At 56.0% G+C, this 21,698-nt stretch overlaps 1 protein-coding gene across 11 annotated transcripts in view; it reads right to left on the bottom strand.

Moving 5' to 3' along the window:
• Positions 1 to 471: 471 nt before the first annotated feature.
• Positions 472 to 21,698, bottom strand: part of LOC128820313 (rho guanine nucleotide exchange factor 11-like) — a 54,441-nt gene continuing 33,214 nt past the window's right edge. For 9 of the 11 annotated variants that reach the window (XM_054000980.1, XM_054000982.1, XM_054000984.1 and 6 more), the window contains 15 exons: positions 20,781 to 20,863; positions 19,648 to 19,773; positions 18,107 to 18,224; positions 16,543 to 16,721; positions 14,293 to 14,368; positions 13,106 to 13,270; positions 9,335 to 9,422; positions 9,127 to 9,228; positions 7,550 to 7,620; positions 6,440 to 6,619; positions 5,657 to 6,109; positions 3,585 to 3,677; positions 2,918 to 3,186; positions 1,734 to 2,160; positions 472 to 922 (listed from right to left, as the gene is read on the bottom strand). In XM_054000980.1, the coding sequence (XP_053856955.1) occupies positions 897 to 922; positions 1,734 to 2,160; positions 2,918 to 3,186; positions 3,585 to 3,677; positions 5,657 to 6,109; positions 6,440 to 6,619; positions 7,550 to 7,620; positions 9,127 to 9,228; positions 9,335 to 9,422; positions 13,106 to 13,270; positions 14,293 to 14,368; positions 16,543 to 16,721; positions 18,107 to 18,224; positions 19,648 to 19,773; positions 20,781 to 20,863 (2,456 nt within the window). In that variant the 3' untranslated portion in view covers positions 472 to 896. Of the gene's footprint in view, positions 923 to 1,733; positions 2,161 to 2,917; positions 3,187 to 3,584; positions 3,678 to 3,919; positions 4,124 to 5,656; positions 6,110 to 6,439; positions 6,620 to 7,549; positions 7,621 to 9,126; positions 9,229 to 9,334; positions 9,423 to 13,105; positions 13,271 to 14,292; positions 14,369 to 16,542; positions 16,722 to 18,106; positions 18,225 to 19,647; positions 19,774 to 20,780; positions 20,864 to 21,698 lie in introns of those variants that run through there. The other 2 variants (XM_054000990.1, XM_054000991.1) reach the window with 2 other exon arrangements.

Below are 21,698 nucleotides of genomic sequence, written 5' to 3'. Positions count from 1 at the left end.
CCAGCCTGGGGCTGGATCCCAGAATTCCCAAATCCCTGGGGGGGATCCGGATCCCAAAATTCCCCACCCCATTCCCAAATCCCTCCCAGGACCCCAAATCCCAAACCTCAATCCCAAACCCTGATCCCAAATCCCAAATCCCATTCCCGACATCTCCAGGACCACCAGGACCCCTCCCCAAACCCCAAATCCCAGCAGGGGCAGGAATTTGGGAACCTCCCTGTGCCACGGAGGACATGGATCCCAAATTCCCAAACCCCATTCCCAAATCCCATAAATCCCCAAATCCCAAATCCCCGTCCCAGGATTTGGGGCCCCTCCCAAACTCACCCCCTCCCCCATTGAAAAAGAACCCCCAGATCCTATGAAAAAAACCCAAATCCCATAAAAAACCCCAAATCCCATTAAAAACCCCCAAATCCCATTTAAAAAACCCCAAATCCCACAAAAGACGACTCCAAAATCTGGGAATTCTTCCCAGCTTCCAGCGCCCCCCGGGCTCTGTTATTTATAATATTTATATCGGGAACCCCGGGATTCTGGGGGGAAAACCCGGGATTTGGGGCAAATCCGGGATTCTGGGGGGAAAACCCGGACTTTTGGGGGGAAATCCCGGGATTTTGGGGGTGCCACCCCCCGATTGTCACCGTGTCACCCCCGATTGTCACACGGGGGGGGGGAGGGGACACCCGGGGGTATTTACAGCGTGGGGGAGGGGCGTACGTACATATTTATAGGATTTTTTTTGGGGGGGAAAAGGGGGAATTGCCAACAAAGTGCATTTGTCCGTCTGTCCGGCTGTCCGGGGGCAGCTCCCGGCCGGAATTCCCTGGAAAATCTTCCGGGGGGGTTTGGGGGAGGGGAGGGAAATTCCAGCCCATCCCCCCCCTCCCGGGTTAAAGGTGGGCGGGGGCGCCGGAGCCTGGAACAGAAGGGAAAAATGGGGGAAATAATGGGGAAAATGGGAAATTAACGGGGGAAATAATGGGGGAAAATGGGAAAATAAACAGGGGAAATAATGGGGGAAATAATGGGGAAAATGGGAAATTAACAGGGGAAATAATAGGGAAAAAACGGGAAATAATGGGGCAAAAAACAGGGGAAATAATGGGGGAAAAAACAGGGGAAATAATGGGGAAAATGGGAAATTAACGGGGGAAATAATGGGGGAGGAAAACAGGAAAAAATGGGAGAAATGGGGAAAATAATGGGGAAAAACCAGGGGAAATAATGGGGAAAACAATGGGGAAAAATGGAAATTAACGGGGGAAATAATGGGGGAGAAAACAGGGGAAATAATGGGGAAAATAATGGGGAAAATGGGAAATAATGGGGGAAAAATGGGAAATAATGGGGGAAATGGGGAAATGAACAGGAAATAATGGGGGAAAAAATGGGAAATAATGGGGGAAATGGGGAAATGAACAGGAAATAATGGGGGGAAATGGGAAATAATGGGGGAAATGGGGAAATGAACAGGAAATAATGGGGGAAATGGGGAAATGAACAGGAAATAATGGGGGGAAATGGGAAATAATGGGGGAAATGGGGAAATGAACAGGAAATAATGGGGGGAAAATGGGAAATAATGGGGGAAATCCCGGGGGAAATGGGAGATACCGGGGGAGGTATCGGGGGACAGGCTGCTGTGGGGAAGGGGACACGGCGGGGACACTGAAGGGTGACACGCAGGTGCCACCCAGGGTGTCACCAGGGGTGTGGTGGGCTCTCACCTGTGCCCTGGGCGGCGCTGCCAGCGCGGGTGGCAGCGCCACTGTGGGTGGCAGCGCCACTGTGGGTGACATTGCCACCGTGGGTGACGGTGCCACTGTGGGTGACAGTGCCACCGTGGGTGACATTGCCACCGTGGGTGACGGTGCCACTGTGGGTGGCAGTGCCACCATGGGTGCCGGTGCCACTGTGGGTGCCGGTGCCACTGTGGGTGGCAGTGCCACCATGGGTGCTGGTGCCGCCGTGGGTGCCGGTGCCACCGTGTCCCCGCGGGGCCTGGGGTGCGCTGCGGGGGCTGGGGGGCGGCGGGGCCCGCCCGGGGACGGTGTTGGGGACGGTGTTGGGGACGTTGTTGGGGACGGTGTTGGGGACGGTGGCGTCGCCTCCCCGCAGCGAGTGCAGCAGCTGCCAGTGAGCGATTTCCAGGACCTGGGGGGACATAGGGACATGGGGACATGGGGACATGGGGACAGCTGGGGACACAGGGACAGGGCTGGGGACAGCTGGGGACACAGGGACAGGGCTGGGGACAGGGCTGGGATGGCCCGGGGCACCTGAGTGTCCCCTCCATGTCCCCATTGATGTCCCCTCACTCTGAGCCACAGCAGTTTCCCACTCATGTCCCCACTGGTGTCCCTGTTATGTCCCCACTGTCCCCAGTGTCCCCATTGATGTCCCCACTGTCCCCAGTGTCCCCGGTCTCACCCCGAGCCTCAGCAGTTTCCCATTCATGTCCCCAATGTCCCCAGTGTCCCCCCAATGTCCCCAGTGTCCCCACTGATGTCCCCAATGTCCCCACTGATGTCCCCAATGTCCCCAGTGTCCCCATTAATGTCCCCAGTGTCCCCAATGTCCTCGTTGATGTCCCCAGTGTCCCTGTTTATGTCCCCTCAGTGTCCCCAATGTCCCCGTTGATGTCCCCAGTGTCCCCTCAGTGTCCCCGGTGTCCCTGTTGATGTCCCCAGTGTCCTCAGTGTCCCAGTGTCCCGATTCATGTCCCCAGTGTCCCTGTTGATGTCCCCTCAGTGTCCCCACTGGTGTCCCCTCAGTGTCCCCGGTGTCCCCCTTCTCACCCTGAGCCTCAGCAGTTTCCCATTAATGTCCCCAATGTCCCCAATGTCCCCGGTGTCCCCGTTGATGTCCCCGTTGATGTCCCCGGTGTCCCTGTTGATGTCCCCGTTCTCACCCTGAGCCTCAGCAGTTTGCCCCGCAGCTCCTCCAGGGTGCCCAGGATCAGCTCCGTGTCCCCGACGTCCCCGCGGGGGTCCCGGCTGTCCCCATGGGGGTCCCGGCTGTCCCCGTGGGGGTCCCGGCTGTCCCCATGGGGGTCCCGGCTGTCCCCGCGGGGGTCCCGGCTGTCCCCGGCGCTGTCCCCGGCGCTGTCCCCGGCGCTGTCCCCGGCGTCCCCTCCCGGCCGGGGGGGGCCCCTGGGGAGGCTCAGGTAGAAGAAATTCCCTGCGGAGGGGACAGGGGGGACCTCAGTGGCCACCGGGGACTCCTGGTGGCCCCCACGAGGCCCTTGGTGGCCCTGCTGGAGATTTTGGTGGCCCCAAAGGGGATTTGGTGGCCCTCTTTGTGATTTTGGTGGCCCTTTTTGGGTTTTTGGTGGCCCTTTTGTGATTTTGGTGGCCCTTCTTGTGTTTTTGGGGCCCTTTTTGTGGTTTTGGTGGCTCCAGAGGATTTTTGGTGGCCCTTTTTGGGTTTTTGGGGCCCTTTTTATGGTTTTGGGGCCCCTTTTGTGATTTTGGTGGCCCCAGAGGATTTTTGGTGGCCCTTTTTGGGTTTTTGGTGGCCCTTTTTGAGTTTTTGGGGCCCTTTTTGGGTTTTTGGGGGGTGGGGGAGGGGCCGGTTACCCTCAGCGCTGGCTCCGCCTCCTTCCCACAGCTCGGGCTCTGATTGGCTGCAGCCGCGTGGGGGCGTGGCCTCATCCGGCCCCTCCTCCTGGGCTGGTCCCCCCCAAAAAAGGGGGGGGGAGGGGAAGGGGGGAGCGGCCCCACCACCGGAATGTGGTAATTAGCACCCCAGTTAGTTAATTAGCACCCCAGTTAGTTAATTAGCACCTCAATTAGTCCATTAGCACCCCCAGTTAGCACCCGAAATTAATTGGCACCAGAACCCCGAAGTTAATTAGCACCCAGCACCCCAAAATCAGCACCCGAAATTAATTAGCACCCAAAATTAGCTACTCAAATTAATTAGCACCCAGCACCAAAAGGAAGCACCCCAAAAGACCAAAATTAGCGTTCAGAACCCCAAATCAGAACCCGAAATTCATTAGAATCCGAAATTAATTAGCACCCCAAAATCAGCACTCCAAATTAATCAGCACCCAGAACCCCAAATTAGCACCCGGAATTAATTAGCACCCAAAATTAGCACCCAGCACCCAAAACTGGGAGCCAAAATGAGCACCCAAAAGCAGCGCCCCAAAATTGGCACCCAGCACCAAGACCCAAAACCAGAATCCCAAAATGAAAATCCCAAAATGAAAATCTCAAAATCAGGATCCCAAAATCCTGAAATCAGGATCCCCAAATCCCGAAATCAGGATCCCGATATCAGGATCCCAAAATCAGGATCCCAAAATCCCAAAATCAGGATCCCAAAATCCCAAAATCAGGATCCCGAAATCAGAATCCCAAAATCAGAATCCCAAAATCAGAATCCCAAAATCCCGAGATCAGGATCCAGATATCAGGATCCCAAAATCAGAATCACAAAATCCCAAAATCAGGATCCCAAAATCAGAATCCCGAAATCAGAATCCCAAAATCCCGAAATCAGAATCCCGAAATCCCCAAATCAGAATCCCGAAATCAGAATCCCAAAATCCCAAAATCAGAATCCCGAAATCAGAATCCCAAATGAACACCCCGAAATCAACACCCAAAAATCAGCACCAAAACCCAGAACCCGAAATCAGGAACCCGAAATCGGCGCCCAGGGAATGAGACCCCAAATCCCAAAAAGGAGCAGGGAATGAGACCCCAAATCCGGGAAGGAGCAGGGAACAGAATCCCAAATCCCAGAGAGGGACAGGGAACGAGACCCCAAATCCTGGGAATGAGAGAGACCCCAAATCCCAGCGGGGATCCCATCAGGCGGTGCAGGGAGTTCCCGTCGATTCCCCCGCAAATCCCACCCAGAATCTCCCCAAATCCTCCCAAATTCCTGCCCCAAATCCACCCCAAATCCTCCCCAAATTCCTGCCCCAAATCCTCCCAAATTCCTGCCACAAATCCACCCCAAATCCTCCCCAAATTCCTGCCCCAAATCCTCCCCAAATTCCTGCCCCAAATCCTCCCAAATTCCTGCCACAAATTCTCTCAAATTCCTGCCCCAAATCCACCCCAAATCCTCAACTTACTGCCCCAAATCCACCCCAATTCCTGACCCAAATCCCCCCAAATCCACCCCAATTCCTGCCCCAAACCCTCCCAATTTCCTGCCCCAAGTCCCCCTCAATTCCTGCCCCAAATCCCTCCCAAATTCCCCCAAATTCCTGCCCCAAATCCTCCCCTAATTCCTGCCCCAAATCCTCCCAAATTCCTGCCCCAAATCCCCGCCAAATCCTCCCAAATTCCTGCCCCAAATCCACCCCAATTCCTGCCCCCAAATCCCCCCCAAATTCCTGCCCCAAACCCTCCCAATTTCCTGCCCCAAATCCCCCCCCAATTTCCTGCCCCAAATCCCCCCAAATCCTCCCGAATTCCTTCCCCAAATCCACCCCAAATCCTCCCAAATTCCTGCCCCAAATCCCCGCCAAATCCTCCCAAATTCCTGCCCCAAATCCACCCCAATTCCTGCCCCAAATCCTCCCAAATTCCTGCCCCAAATCCTCCCAAATTCCTGCCCCAAATCCACCCCAAATCCTCCCCAAATTCCTGCCCCAAATCCCCCCAATTTCCCCCAAATCCCCCTTTACCTTTCCGGTTGATTCGGATCCCGTTGGGCTCCGGCCCCTCCGGCCCTTCCTGGTCGGACATCGGGAATTCCCGACTGGACATTTGGAATTCCCGACTGGACTTTGGGAATTCCCGGCCGGACATCACCGAATCCTGGCTGGACACTGAGAAGTCCCGGCCGGACGTGGCCGAATCCTGGCTGGACATTGGGAATTCCCGGCCGGACATCGAGAATTCCCAGCTGGATATCCCGGATTCCTGGCCGGGACGTGGCCGAATCCTGGCTGGACATCCTGGAATCCCGGCTGGACGTGGCCGAATCCCGGGCCGGACGTGGGGAATTCCCAGCTGGACACGCCGGGATGGCCGGAGGCCGCTGCGGCCGCCGCGGGCGTGGGGGGTGGCGGCGTCCTCGGGCTCGGGGTCCCGGCCCGGCCGGAGCCTCCGGACAATCAGGAGCCGCAGGGTCTCCACTGGGATTGGGGTGGGAAAAGGGATTTGGGGTTTTCCAGGGGAAAATGTCCCGGGATGGGGAATCCAGGGAGGCAAAAGGGGGATTTGGGGTTTTCCAGGGGAAAATGTCCCGGGATGGGGAATCCAGGGAGGCAAAAGGGGGATTTGGGGTTTTCCAGGGGAAAATGTCCCGGGATGGGGAATCCAGGGAGGCAAAAGGGGGATTTGGGGTTTTCCAGGGGAAAATGTCCCGGGATGGGGAATCCAGGGAGGCAAAAGGGGGATTTGGGGTTTTCCCCAGGGAATGCAGAGAGGGGATTTGGGGATTTGGGGTTTTCCCGAGTTCTCACAATCCTCCAGCGCTGCCTCGGCCACTCCGGCGCTTCCCAGGGAATTGGGGATCCCCGGGATGGGGTCGGGGTCCCCCAGGTCGGGGTCGGGGTCGGGGTCCCCGGTCCCGGCCCCTCGCGGCTCCTCCAGCAGCTCCTGCAGGGGTCGGGCCCTTCCCGAGGGCTCGGGGTCACTGCCAGCTGTGGGACAGGGACACGTGGGGACAGCGACAGGGATAGAGGGGACAGGGACAGGGATAGAGGGGACAGGGACATGTGGGGACAGCGACAGGGATAGAGGGGACAGGGACACGTGGGGACAGGGACAGGGACATGTGGGGACAGCGACAGGGATAGAGGGGACAGGGACATGTGGGGACAGGGACACGTGGGGACAGCGACAGGGACACGTGGGGACAGCGACAGGGATAGAGGGGACAGGGACAGGGATAGAGGGGACAGGGACATGTGGGGACAGGGACAGGGACATGTGGGGACAGGGACACGTGGGGACAGGGACAGGGACAACGTGGGGACAGCGACAGGGATAGAGGGGACAGGGACACGTGGGGACAGGGACGGGGACAAGACAGGGACATGTGGGGACAGCGACAGGGATAGAGGGGACAGGGACAGGGATGGGGACAGGACAGGGACAGGGACAGAGAGGGGACAGGGACACGTGGGGACAGCGACAGGGACAGGACAGGAGGGGACAGGGACAGGGACACGTGGGGACAGAGAGGGGACACGTGGGGACAGGGACAGGGACACGTGGGGACAGGGACAGGGACACGTGGGGACAACGACAGGGATAGAGGGGACAGGGACAAGGACACATGGGGACAGAGAGGGGACATGTGGGGACAACGACAGGGATAGAGGGGACAGGGACAGGGACACACGGGGACAGGGACGGGGACACGTGGGGACAACGACAGGGATAGAGGGGACAGGGACAGGGACACGTGGGGACAGAGAGGGGACACGTGGGGACAGGGACAGGGATAGAGGGGACAGGGACAGGGATGGGGACAGGGACAGAGAGAGGACAGGGACAGGGACAGGGACAGGGACAGGGATGGGGACAGGGACAGGGACAGGTAGGGACAGGGACAGGCCCAGCAGTACCTGAGGAACAATCCTCGGGCTCGGTGTCCCGGGCCAGCTCCGGGGACACGGCGGGGTCCGGCAGCAGCAGCCTGGGAACGGGAGCGGGAACAGGAATGGGAATGTGAACGGGAATGGGAACGGGAATGGGAACGGGAATGGGAACGGGAATGGGAATGGGAACAGGAATGGGAACAGGAATGGGAATGGGAATGGGAACGGGAACGGGAATGGGAACAGGAACAGGAACGGGAACGGGAATGGGAATGGGAATGGGAACGGGAATGGGAACAGGAACGGGAACGGGAATGGGAACGGGAACGGGAATGGGAACGGGAACGGGAATGGGAATGGGAATGGGAACAGGAACGGGAATGGGAATGGGAATGGGAACGGGAATGGGAACAGGAACAGGAACGGGAACGGGAATGGGAATGGGAACGGGAATGGGAACAGGAACAGGAACGGGAATGGGAACGGGAACGGGAATGGGAATGGGAATGGGAACAGGAACGGGAATGGGAATGGGAATGGGAACGGGAATGGGAACAGGAACAGGAACGGGAACGGGAATGGGAATGGGAATGGGAACGGGAATGGGAACAGGAACAGGAACGGGAACGGGAATGGGAATGGGAATGGGAATGGGAACGGGAATGGGAACAGGAACAGGAACGGGAATGGGAACGGGAATGGGAACGGGAATGGGAATGGGAACGGGAATGGGAACAGGAACGGGAACGGGAACAGGACAGGGCTGGCACCGGGGCAGGGACAGCAACACCAGCCCCAAGTCCCCATCCCAGGGACCCTCTGGGGACACCGGGAACCTCCTGAGCTCCACCCCATTCCCAACCCCATCCCCATCCCCATTATCCCATTATCCCACCATTCCCGCCATTCCCATTCCCACCATTCCCATTTTCCCATTCCCATTTTCCCATTCCCACCATTCCAATTCCTGCCATTCCCATTCCCACCACTCCCATTCCCACCATTCCCATTTTCCCATTCCCACCATTCCCACCATTCCCATTCCCACCATTCTCATTTTCCCATGTTCCCATGTTCCCATTCCCACCATTCCCATTCCCACCATTCCCATGTTCCCATTCCCACCATTCCCATTCCCATGTTCCCATTCCCACCATTCCAATTCCCATTTTCCCCTTCCCACTATTCCCATTTTCCCACCATTCCCATTCCCACCATTCCCATGTTCCCATTCCCGCCATTCCCATCATTCCCACCATTCCCATGTTCCCATGTTCCCATTCCCACCATTCCCATTCCCATTTTCCCATGTTCCCATTCCCACCATTCCCATTTTCCCATTCCCACCATTCCCATTCCCATTTTCCCATTTTCCCATGTTCCCATTCCCACCATTCCCATTTTCCCATTCCCACCATTCCCATTCCCACCATTCCCATTTTCCCATGTTCCCATGTTCCCATTCCCACCATTCCCATTCCCATGTTCCCATTCCCACCATTCCAATTCCCATTTTCCCATTCCCACTATTCCCATTTTCCCACCATTCTCATTTTCCCATGTTCCCATGTTCCCATTCCCGCCATTCCCGCCGTGGTTCCCACCCGGAGGCTCCGTTCCCGCTGGCCTCGCTCTCTTCCCGTTTTGGTGGCCCAGGGAGGCTCCTGGTGGCCCCTTGGACAGCCTGCTCCAGCAGCTGCATCCACCTGCAATTCCAGCCGGGAATTCCAGCTGGGAATTCCAGCCGGGAATTCCAGCCCCTCCCAGGGACTTTCCCAGCCCCTCCCGGGGTTTTCCCGGATTTCCCCTCACGTGTTCTTCTCCGAGGGCGTCAGCGCCACCAGCTCGTAGATCTGGGGTCCCAGCTCCGAGGTGCAGATGATGAACAGGGCGCGCTTGTCTGGGGGGGACAGAATTCCCAAAATTCCTCTCATTCCCAGCCCCAGAATTCCCAAAAATTCCTCCCATTCCCAGCCACAGAATTCCCAAAATTCCTCCGATTCCCAGCCCCGGAATTCCTAAAATTCCTCCCATTCCCAGCCCCAGAATTCCCAAAAATTCCTGGAATTCCGGGATTCCCACGCACCTGTGGCCACAGAGCGCACGAGCAGCGAGCTGAGCTTGAGCACGGGGCTGAACCCCCATTGCCCCCAAAAACCCCATTTTTAACACAAAACCCCCATTTCTTTACACCAAACCCCCATTTTTTTAACACAAAAACCCGATTTTTCTCCCCCAAAACCCCAATTTTTCCATACAAAACCCCCATTTTTCCCCCCAAACCCCCGTTTCACTCCCAGCATTCCCGTTATTCCCGATATTCCGGGATTCCCGCACACCTGTGGCCACGGAGCGCACGAGCAGCGAGCTGAGCTTGAGCACGGGGCTGAACCCCCATTGCCCCCAAAAACCCCAATTTTCCCCCCCAAACCCCCATTTTTCCATACAAAACCCCCATTTTCCCCCCAAACCCCCATTTGATTCCCGTCATTCCCGTTATTCCGGGATTTCCCCGCACACCTGTGGCCACGGAGCGCACGAGCAGCGAGCTGAGCTTGAGCACGGGGCTGAGCCCCCATTGCCCCCAAAAACCCCATTTTTAACACAAAACCCCCCATTTTTCCCCCCCAAACCCCCGTTTCACTCCCGTTATTCCCGTCATTCCCGTTATTCCGGGATTCCTGCACACCTGTGGCCACGGAGCGCATGAGCAGCGAGCTGAGCTTGAGCACGGGGCTGAAGCCCCATTGCCCCCAAAAACCCCAATTTTCCATACAAAACCCCCAATTTTTCCCCCAAACCCCCATTTTTCCCCCCAAACCCCTGTTTCACTCCCGTTATTCCCGTTATTCCCGATATTCCGGGATTCCGGCGCACCTGTGGCCACGGAGCGCACGAGCAGCGAGCTGAGCTTGAGCACGGGGCTGAGCCCCCATTGCCCCCAAAAACCCCATTTTTAACTCAAAACCCCAATTTTTCCATACAAAAACCCCATTTTTTAACACAAAACCCCCATTTTTCCCCCCAAACCCCCGTTTGATTCCCGTCATTCCCGTTTCACTCCCGTTATTCCCGTTATTCCCGTTATTCCGGGATTCCCACACACCTGTGGCCACGGAGCGCACGAGCAGCGAGCTGAGCTTGAGCACGGGGCTGAAGCCCCATTGCTCCCAAAAACCCCAATTTTTCCATACAAAACCTCATTTTTCCATACAAAACCCCCATTTTTCCCCCCCAAACCCCATTTTGATTCCTATTATTCCCGTTATTCCCGTTATTCCCGATATTCCGGGATTCCCGCACACCTGTGGCCACGGAGCGCACGAGCAGCGAGCTGAGCTTGAGCACGGGGCTGAGCCCCCATTGCCCCCAAAAACCCCATTTTTAACACAAAACCCCCCATTTTTCCCCCCAAACCCCCGTTTCACTCCCGTTATTCCCGTTATTCCCGATATTCCGGGATTCCCGCACACCTGTGGCCACGGAGCGCACGAGCAGCGAGCTGAGCTTGAGCACGGGGCTGAAGCCCCATTGCTCCCAAAACACCCCAATTTTTCCATACAAAACCCCAATTTTTCCATACAAAACCCCCATTTTTTCCCCCCAAACCCCTGTTTGATTCCCGTCATTCCCATTATTCCCGATATTCCGGGATTCCTGCACACCTGTGGCCACGGAGCGCACGAGCAGCGAGCTGAGCTTGAGCACAGGGCTGAAGCCCCATTGCCCCCAAAAACCCCATTTTTAACACAGAAACCCCATTTTTTCACCCAAAACCCCCATTTTTTCCCCCAAACCCCCATTTGATTCCCGTCATTCCCGTTATTCCCGTTATTCCGGGATTCCCACACACCTGTGGCCACGGAGCGCACGAGCAGCGAGCTGAGCTTGAGCACGGGGCTGAACCCACATTTCCCCCAAAAACCCCATTTTTAACACAGAAACCCCAATTTTTCACACAAATCCCCCAATTTTTCCCCCCCAAACCCCCCATTTTTTAACATAGAAACCAAATTTTTTCATACAAACCCCCCAATTTTTCCCCCAAAACCCCCATTTTTTTACACCAAACCCCCATTTTTTTAACACAAAAACCCGATTTTTCCCCCCCAAAACCCCCATTTTTCCATACAAAACCCCCATTTTCCCCCCCAAACCCCCATTTGATTCCCGTTATTCCCGTTATTCCCGTTATTCCGGGATTCCGGGATTCCCGCGCACCTGTGGCCACGGAGCGCACGAGCAGCGAGCTGAGCTTGAGCACGGGGCTGAACCCCCATTGCCCCCCCAAACCCCCATTTTTCCATACAAAACCCCCATTTTTCCCCCCAAACCCCCGTTTGATTCCCGTCATTCCCGTTTCACTCCCGTTATTCCCGTTATTCCCGTTATTCCGGGATTCCCGCACACCTGTGGCCACGGAGCGCACGAGCAGCGAGCTGAGCTTGAGCACGGGGCTGAACCCCCATTGCCCCCAAAAACCCCAATTTTTAACACAGAAACCCCATTTTTTCACACAAATCCCCCAATTTTTCCCCCCCAAACCCCCCATTTTTTAACACAGAAACCAAATTTTTTCATACAAACCCCCCAATTTTTCCCCCAAAACCCCCATTTTTTTATACCAAACCCCCATTTTTTTAACACAAAAACCCGATTTTTCCCCCCCCAAAACCCCAATTTTTCCATACAAAACCCCCATTTTCCCCCCCAAACCCCCATTTGATTCCCGTTATTCCCGTTATTCCGGGATTCCCGCACACCTGTGGCCACGGAGCGCACGAGCAGCGAGCTGAGCTTGAGCACGGGGCTGAACCCACATTGCCCCCAAAAACCCCATTTTTTCACCCAAAACCCCATTTTTTCATACAAAACCCCCATTTTTTCCCCCAAAACCCCCATTTTTTTACACCAAACCCCCATTTTTTTAACACAAAAACCCGATTTTTCCCCCCAAAACCCCAATTTTTCCATACAAAACCCCATTTTTTCCCCCCAAACCCCCATTTGATTCCCATTATTCCCGTTATTCCCGTTATTCCGGGATTCCCGCGCACCTGTGGCCACGGAGCGCACGAGCAGCGAGCTGAGCTTGAGCACGGGGCTGAAGCCCCATTGCCCCCAAAAAACCCATTTTTAACACAGAAACCCCATTTTTTTCACCCAAACCCCCCATTTTTTCCCCCCAAACCCCCGTTTCACTCCCGTTATTCCCGTTATTCCCGTTATTCCCGATATTCCGGGATTCCCGCGCACCTGTGGCCACGGAGCGCACGAGCAGCGAGCTGAGCTTGAGCACGGGGCTGAGCCCCCATTGCCCCCAAAAACCCCAATTTTCCCCCCAAACCCCCGTTTCACTCCCGTTATTCCCGTTATTCCCGTTATTCCCGATATTCCGGGATTCCCGCACACCTGTGGCCACGGAGCGCACGAGCAGCGAGCTGAGCTTGAGCACGGGGCTGAACCCCCATTGCCCCCAAAACACCCCAATTTTCCCCCCCAAACCCCCCATTTTTTCCCCCCAAACCCCCGTTTCACTCCCGTTATTCCCGTTATTCCTGATATTCCGGGATTCCCGCACACCTGTGGCCACGGAGCGCACGAGCAGCGAGCTGAGCTTGAGCACGGGGCTGAAGCTCTGCTTGGTGTCGGCGGCCAGGCCGGCCCGGCTGTGGCACTTGAGCAGCCAGCGCTCGTCCTGGCGCTGCAGCAGCACCAGCAGCTCCTCCAGCAGCAGCACGTGCAGCTCTGCGCAACGGGGCAGCGCCGCGGCGGGGTTTATTGGGGTGTTTTGGGGGTTTTTTGGGGTTTTTTGGGGTTTTTTTGGGGTTTTTTTGGGGATTTATTGGGTTTTTGGGGATTTATTGGGGGACTTTTGGGGATATTTGGGGATTTTTTGGGGATTTTTTTGAGATTTTTTGAGATTTTTTGGGGATTTTTTTGGGATTTTTTTGGGATTTTTTGGGGGATTTTTTTGAGATTTTTTGGGATATTTTGGGGATTTTTGGGGGATTTTGGGGGGGATTTTTGAGATTTTTAAAAGATTTTGGGGGGGGGGATTTTTGGCGATTTTTTGGTGATTTTTTTTTTTTTAAGTTTTTTTGGGGATTTTTTGGAGGGGATTTTTGGAATCCAGTCCATCCCAGTCCCTCCCAATCTATCCCAGTCCATCCCAGTCCATCCCAGTCCCTCCCAGTCCATCCCAGTCCCTCCCAGTCCATCCCAATCTATCCCAGTCCCTCCCAGTACATTCCAGTCCATCCCAGTTCAATCCCAGTCCATCCCAGTTCAGTTCCAGTTCATCCCAGTCCATCCCAGTCCATCCCAGTCTATCCCAGTCCATCCCAGTTCCTTCCCATCCCAGTTCCCCCCAGTCCATCCCAGTTCATCCCAGTCCCTCCCAGTTCCCCCCGGTCCATCCCAGTCCCTCCCAGTCCATCCCAGTTCCCATCCCAGTCCATCCCAGTCCATCCCAGTCCATCCTAGTCCCTCCCAATCTATCCCAGTCCCTCCCAGTACATTCCAGTCCATCCCAGTTCAATCCCAGTCCATCCCATTTCAGTTCCAGTTCAATCCCAGTTCATCCCAGTCCATCCCAGTCCATCCCAGTTTCCATCCCAGTCCATCCCAGTTCCCCCCAGTCCCCCCCAGTCCAGTTCCAGTCCATCCCAGTTCCCATCCCAGTCCATCCCAGTCCATCCCAGTCCATCCCAGTCCATCCCAGTCCCTCCCAGTCCCTCCCAGTCCCCCCCAGTTCCCCCAGTCCGTACCCACGCTTTTGTCCTTTCCCACTCTCCAGGCCAGGGGTCCCTCGTGGATCATCCGGTGCGAGGTCAGGTCCAGGTTCTGCGGGACCAAAATCCATGGAAAACACCCCAAAATCCACGGGAAACACCCCAAAATCCATGGAAAACATCCCAAAATCCACAATAAACACCCCAAAATCCATGGAAACCCCCCAAAATCCACAATAAACACCCCAAAATCCAGGGAAAACACCCCAAAATCCACAATGAACACCCCAAAATCCATGAAAACACCCCAAAATCCATGGAAACACCCCAAAATCCACAATAAACACCCCAAAATCCAGGGAAAACACCCCAAAATCCACAATGAACACCCCAAAATCCAGGGAAAACACCCCAAAATCCACAATGAACACCCCAAAATCCATGAAAACACCCCAAAATCCAGGGAAAACACCCCAAAATCCACGGGAAACACCCCAAAATCCACAATAAACACCCCAAAATCCATGGAAACACCCCAAAATCCACAATAAACACCCCAAAATCCAGGGAAAACACCCCAAAATCCACAATAAACACCCCAAAATCCAGGGAAAACACCCCAAAATCCAGGGAAAACACCCCAAAATCCACGGGAAACACCCCAAAATCCAGGGAAAACACCCGAAAATCCATGGGAAAAGCCCAAAATCCACAATAAACACCCCAAAATCCATGGAAACACCCCAAAATCCAGGGAAACACCCCAAAATCCACAGAAACACCCCAAAATCCAGGGAAACTCCCCAAAAATTGCATTTTTCCCAGGTCATTTTTCCACTGGGACTGGGATTAATGGGAAAAGGGGGAAAACTGGGGGATCCCCATGGAAAAATGGGGGGGAAATGGGAGAAATGGGAGAAATGTAGGTTTCCCATAGAAAAACAGGATTCCCATGTTAAAACGGGGTTTTCCATGGAAAATTTGGGGATCCCCATGAACTTCAGGGGTTCCCCAAGGAAGGGCTGGAATTCCATGGAAAATTGGGAGATTTCCATGGAAAACTGGGGGATCCCCACAAAACCCAGGGGTCCCACAAAGCCCAGGGGCTCCCCTGGAAGGGCGGGATTTCCGTGGAAATTTGGGGATCCCCATATTTGGGAAATCTGGGAAGCCCCGAAACCCAGATCCCAAATCCTGAATCCCAAATCCCAAACCTCCAATCCCCAATCCCAAATCCCCAATCCCCCAATCCCCAATCCCAGATCCCTAATCACCAATCCCCAATCCCAAACCCCAAATCCCAAATCCCAATCCCAGGTCTCAAATCCCAATCCCCAATCCCAAACCCCACTCCCCAATCCCAAACCCCAAATCCGAGATCCCAAATCCCCAATACCCAAAATCCAATCCCAAATCCCAAACCTCAATCCCAATCCCCAATCCCCAATCCCCAATCCCAAACCCCAATCCCCAATCCTGATCTGAATCCGCACTCCCCGATCCCAATCCTGATCCCAATCCCCACTCCCCGATCCCAGATCCCCAATCCCAAACCCGATCCCAATCCCCAATCCCAATCCACACTCCCTGATCCCCAGTCCCAATCCCAATTCCCAAACCCCAATCCCCAATCCCAAACCCCAAACCCCAATTTCAATCCCCGATCCCAATCCCAAACCCCAAACCCCAATCCCAGATCCCTGATACCAAATCCCAAACCCCAAACCCAATCCCAATCCCCAATCCCCTGTCCCCAATCCCAGGTCCCAAACCCCAAACCCCAATCCCACTCCCCAATCCCCACTCCCGATCCCACTCCCGCTCCCTCTCGGCACTCCGCGATCCCAGATCCCAATCCCAATCCCACTCCCAGTCCCGCTCCCACTCGCACTCCCCGATCCCCGATCCCAATCCCCAATCCCCACTCCCGCTCCCACTCGGCACTCCCCGATCCCAGATCCCAATCCCCACTCCCGCTCCCACTCGGCACTCCCCGATCCCAGATCCCAATCCCGCTCCCGCTCCCACTCGCACTCCCCGATCCCCGATCCCAATCCCAATCCCGCTCCCGCTCCCACTCGGCACTCCCCGATCCCAGATCCCAATCCCGCTCCCGCTGGGCACTCCCCGATCCCAGATCCCAATCCCCACTCCCGCTCCCACTCGCACTCCCCGATCCCAGATCCCAAATCCCAATCCCAATCCCAATCCCACTCCCCGATCCCAGATCCCGCTCCCGCTCCCGCTCCCGCTCCCGCTCCCGCTCCCGGCGGGCGCCCCGCGCACCCGGAACTGCGCCGCCAGGGGGTTGCTGGTTCTCTCCAGCGCCGACGTGTCCAGGCGCCGCTGGTGCTGCTGCAGGCGCTGCCGGTTCTCGGCGCGCCGCACGGCCTCGTTCACCGCCCGCAGCACGGCGCGGCTGCGCTCCCGCGCCCGCAGCAGCTTCTCCTGCTCCGGGGAGCCCGCTGGGAAAACCGGGAAAAAATCCATGGGATAACGGGATCACTGATCCCGAACCCACAGCAGCTTCTCCTGCTCCGGGGAGCCCGCTGGGAAAACCGGGAAAATCCAGGGGATAACGGGATCACTGATCCCGAACCCACAGCAGCTTCTCCTGCTCCGGGGAGCCCGCTGGGAAAACCGGGAAAATCCAGGGGATAACGGGGAAATCCAGGGGATAACGGGGAAATCCATGGGATAACGGGATCACTGATCCCGAACCCACAGCAGCTTCTCCTGCTCCGGGGAGCCCGCTGGGAAAACCGGGAAAATCCAGGGGATAACGGGGAAATCCAGGGGATAACGGGATCACTGATCCCGGGCTGGGAGCAGCTTCTCCTGCTCTGGGGAGCCCGCTGGGAAAACCGGGAAAATCCATGGGATAATGGGAAAATCCATGGGATAACGGGATCACTGATCCTGGGCACGCAGCAGCTTCTCCTGCTCCGGGGAGCCCGCTGGGAATGGGGAAACTGGGAAAATCCATGGGATAATGGGGAAAAACGGGTCAGGAGTCACTGATCCCAAACCCACAGCAGCTTCTCCTGCTCCGGGGAGCCCGCTGGGAATGGGGAAAATCCATGGGATAACAGGGAAATCCATGGGATAACGGGGAAATCCATGGGATAACGGGATCACTGATCCCGAACCCACAGCAGCTTCTCCTGCTCCGGGGAGCCCGCTGGGAAAACCGGGAAAATCCATGGGATAACGGGGAAATCCATGGGATAACGGGATCACTGATCCCGAACCCACAGCAGCTTCTCCTGCTCCGGGGAGCCCGCTGGGAAAACCGGGAAAATCCAGGGGATAACGGGGAAAAACGGGACAGGGGTCACTGATCCCGGGCTCGGAGCAGTTTCTCCTGCTCTGGGGAGCCCGCTGGGAATGGGGAAAACCGGGAAAATCCATGGGATAACGGGATCAAAGTCACTGATCCCGGGCACGCAGCAGCTTCTCCTGCTCTGGGGAGCCCGCTGGGAAAACTGGGAAAATCCATGGGATAACAGGGAAATGCAGGGGAAAACAGGACAGGGGTCACTGATCCCGAGCTCAGAGCAGCCCGCTGGGAATGGGGGAATCCAGGGGAAAAATCCAGGGGATAATGGGAAAAATCCAGGAAAAAATCCAGAGGATAACAGGAAAAATGCAGGGAGAAATACAGGGAGAAACGTGGCGAAATCCAAGGAAAGATGCAGCAAAAATTAGGGAAAAAAAATGGTGGGGAAAAAATAGGGAAAACCCAGGGAAAAAGGTGGAGTTCAGAGGGAAAAGCAGGGGCTTGGCAGGGAGAAGGGGATGAGGAAATCCGGGCTGGAGCCGCGGAATGTTCCGGAGCCGCCGGCCCTACCCGGGGTGCACTTGAGGACGTTCTCCAGCAGCAGCGGGTACTTGGTGAGGCGCTGCATCTCGGCGACCAGCAGGTCCTTCAGCTGCAGCCGCCGGCACTGCGGGTGGCTCTCGGCCTCCTGGAGTTCCCAAATCCCGGAATTCCCGACCCCTCTGGGGCCCGAAATCCCAAAATCCCGGAGTTCCCGACCTCTCTGGTGCCCCAAACCCAGAAATCCAGGAATTCCTGACCCCTCTGGTGCTCAAAATCCCGGAATTCCCGACCCCTCTGGTGCCCCAAACCCCGAAATCCCGGAATTCCTGACCCCTCTGGTGCTCAAAATCCCGGAATTCCCGACCCCTCTGGTGCCCCAAACCCCGAAACCCTGGAATTCCTGACCCCTCTGGTGCTCAAAATCCCGGAATTCCCGACCCCTCTGGTGCCCCAAACCCCGAAATCCCAGAGTTCCCAACCCCTCTGCTTCCCCAAACCCCGAAATTCCTGACCCCTCCCGTTCCCCAAACCCTGAAATCCAGGAATTCCTGACCCCTTTGATGCCCCAAACCCTGAAATCCCGGAATTCCTGACCCCTCTGGTGCTCAAAATCCCGGAATTCCCGACCCCTCTGGTGCCCCAAACCCCAAAACCCTGGAATTCCTGACCCCTCTGGTGCCCCAAATCCCGAAATCCCGGAATTCCTGACCCCTCTGGTGCCCAAAATCCCGGAATTCCCAACTCTTCTGGTGCCCCAAACCCCGAAATCCCGGAATTCCTGACCCCTCTGCTTCCCCAAACCCTGAAATTCCTGACCCCTCCTGTTCCCCAAACCCCAAAATCCCAGAATTCCCGACCCCTCTGGTGCCCCAAACCCTGAAATCCCGGGATCCCAAAATTCTGGACCCCTCTGCTTCCCCAAACCCTGAAACCCCAACATTCCTGACCCCTCCCATTCCCCAAACCCCGAAATCCACAAGTTCCTGACTCCTCTGCTTCCCCAAACCCCAAAATCCCGGAGTTCCTGACCCCTCTGCTTCCCCAAACCCCAAAATCCCGGAATTCCTGACCCCTCTGGTGCCCGAAATCCCGGAATTCCCGACCCCTCTGCTTCCCCAAACCCCGAAATCCCAGAATTCCTGACGCCTCTGCTTCCCCAAACCCTGAAATCCCCAATCCCAATCCTGATCCCGCACCTGCATGAAGAGCTGGAAGCCCCAAATCCCAAACCCCCGATCCCCAATCCCAAATCCCCAATCCCAAATCCCTGATCCCAATCCTGGACTTGCATGAAGAGCTGGAAGCCCCAATCCCCAATCCCAAATCCCGGACCTGCATGAAGAGCTGGAAGCCCCGATCCCAAACCCCAAACCCCCGATCCCAATCCCAAATCCCAGACCTGCATGAAGAGCTGGAAGCCCCGATCCCCGATCCCAAACCCCAAATCCCAGACCTGCATGAAGAGCTGGAAGCCCCGATCCCCAATCCCAAATCCCAGACCTGCATGAAGAGCTGGAAGCCCCGATCCCCGATCCCCGATCCCCGATCCCAAACCCCAAATCCCGGACCTGCATGAAGAGCTGGAAGCGGCTCTCCTTGCGCTGCTTGGTGCGGATCAGCTCCAGCGCGATGGACTGCGAGGAGCAGAAGGCGGCGGCCACGCGCTGGAACCGCTCCTTGGCCGCGCCCTCGAACTGGGAGAGCGCCCGGAGTCAGCGCCGGCCCCGGAGCCGCGCGGCGCTCCCGAGATTCCCGGCATTCCCGAGATTCCCAGCATTCCCGAGATGCCCGGCATTCCCGAGATTCCCAGCATTCCCGAGATGCCCGGCATTCCCGAGATTCCCGGCATTCCCGAGATTCCCAGCACTCCCGAGATTCCCGGCATTCCCAAAATTGCCAGCATTCCCGAGATTCCCAGCATTCCCGAGATTCACAGCATTCCCGAGATTCCCGGCATTCCCGAGATTCACGGCATTCCCGAAATTCCCAGCATTCCCGAGATGCCTGGCATTCCCGAGATTCACAGCATTTCCAAAATTCCCAGCACTCCTGAGATTCCCGGCATTCCCGAGATTCCCAGCGCTCCCAAGATTCCCAGCATTCCCAAGATTCCCGGCATTCCCGAGATTCCCGGCATTCCCGAGATTCACGGAATTCCCGAGATTCCTGGCATTCCCGAAATTCCCAGCACTCCCGAGATGCCCGGCATTCCCGAGATTCCTGGCATTCCCGAAATTCCCAGCACTCCTGAGATTCCCGGCATTCCCGAGATTCCCAGCATTTCCAAAATTCCCAGCACTCCTGAGATTCACGGCATTCCCAAAATTCCCAGGATTCCCAAAATTTTCGGCATTCCCGTAATTCCCGGCACTCCCGAGATTCGCGGCATTCCCAAAATTCCCAGCATTCCCAGCATTCCCCAAATTCCTGCCATTCTCGGCATTCCTGAAATTCCCAAAACTCGCAGCATTCCCGGTATCCCCGAGATTCACGGGATTCCTGAAATTCCCGGCATTCCCAAAATTCCCAGGATGCCCAAGATTCCCGGGATTCCCAGCACTCCTGAAATTTCTGGCATTCCCAGGATTCCCAAAATTCGCAGCATTCCCGGCATCCCCGGGATTCCCGGCATTCCCGGCATTTGTGAGATTCCCGGCATTCCCAGGATTCCCGAAATTCCCGGGATCGGGGCCGCGCTCACCCGGGCCAGCATGAGGTCGCCGATGTCGCCGATGATGGGGCCCTGCTCCTCCCGGAGCCTCCGCATGGATTCCCACAGGGAACCTGTCGGGATTTGGGGAGATCGGGACTTTGGGGATTCGGGGTTTGGGGATTTGGGGATTTGGGGATTTCAGGATTTTGGGGATTTGGGATTTCGGGATATTGGGATTTGGGATTTTGGGGATTTGGGATTTGGGGATTCGGGATTTGGGAATTTGGGATTTTGGGGATTTGGGATTTCAGGATTTTAGGGATTTGGGATTTCAGGGATTTGGGATTTCAGGATTTTGGGATTTGGGATTTCGGGGATTTGGGGTTTCGGGATTTTGGGGATTTGGGATTTCAGAATTTGGGGATTTGGGATTTCAGGATTTGGGGATTTGGGATTTCAGGACTTGGGGATCTGGGATTTTGGGGATTTGGGGATTTCAGGATTTCAGGATTTGGGGATTCGGGGATCTGGGATTTCAGGATTTGGGGATTTGGGGTTTTTTGGGGATTTGGGGATCTGGGATTTCAGGATTTCAGGATTTGGGGATTTGGGGATCTGGGATTTCAGGATTCGGGGTTTTTGGGGATCTGGGATTTCAGGATTTCAGGATTTGGGGATTCGGGGTTTTTGGGGATCTGGGATTTCAGGATTTCAGGATTTGGGGATTTGGGGATTTGGGGATCTGGGATTTCAGGATTTCAGGATTTGGGGATTTCAGGATTTCAGGATTTGGGGATTCGGGGTTTTTTGGGGATCTGGGATTTCAGGATTTCAGGATTTGGGGATTCGGGGTTTTTTGGGGATCTGGGATTTCAGGATTTCAGGATTTGGGGATTCGGGGGATTTGGGGATCTGGGATTTCAGGATTTGGGGATTTGGGGATCTGGGATTTCAGGATTTCAGGAT

This window comes from Vidua macroura, chromosome 29 (assembly GCF_024509145.1).
Source record: "Vidua macroura isolate BioBank_ID:100142 chromosome 29, ASM2450914v1, whole genome shotgun sequence".
NCBI lineage: Eukaryota > Metazoa > Chordata > Aves > Passeriformes > Viduidae > Vidua > Vidua macroura.
Note: the sequence above shows the minus strand (reverse complement) of the source record. Positions and strands in the feature narration are given on the sequence as shown.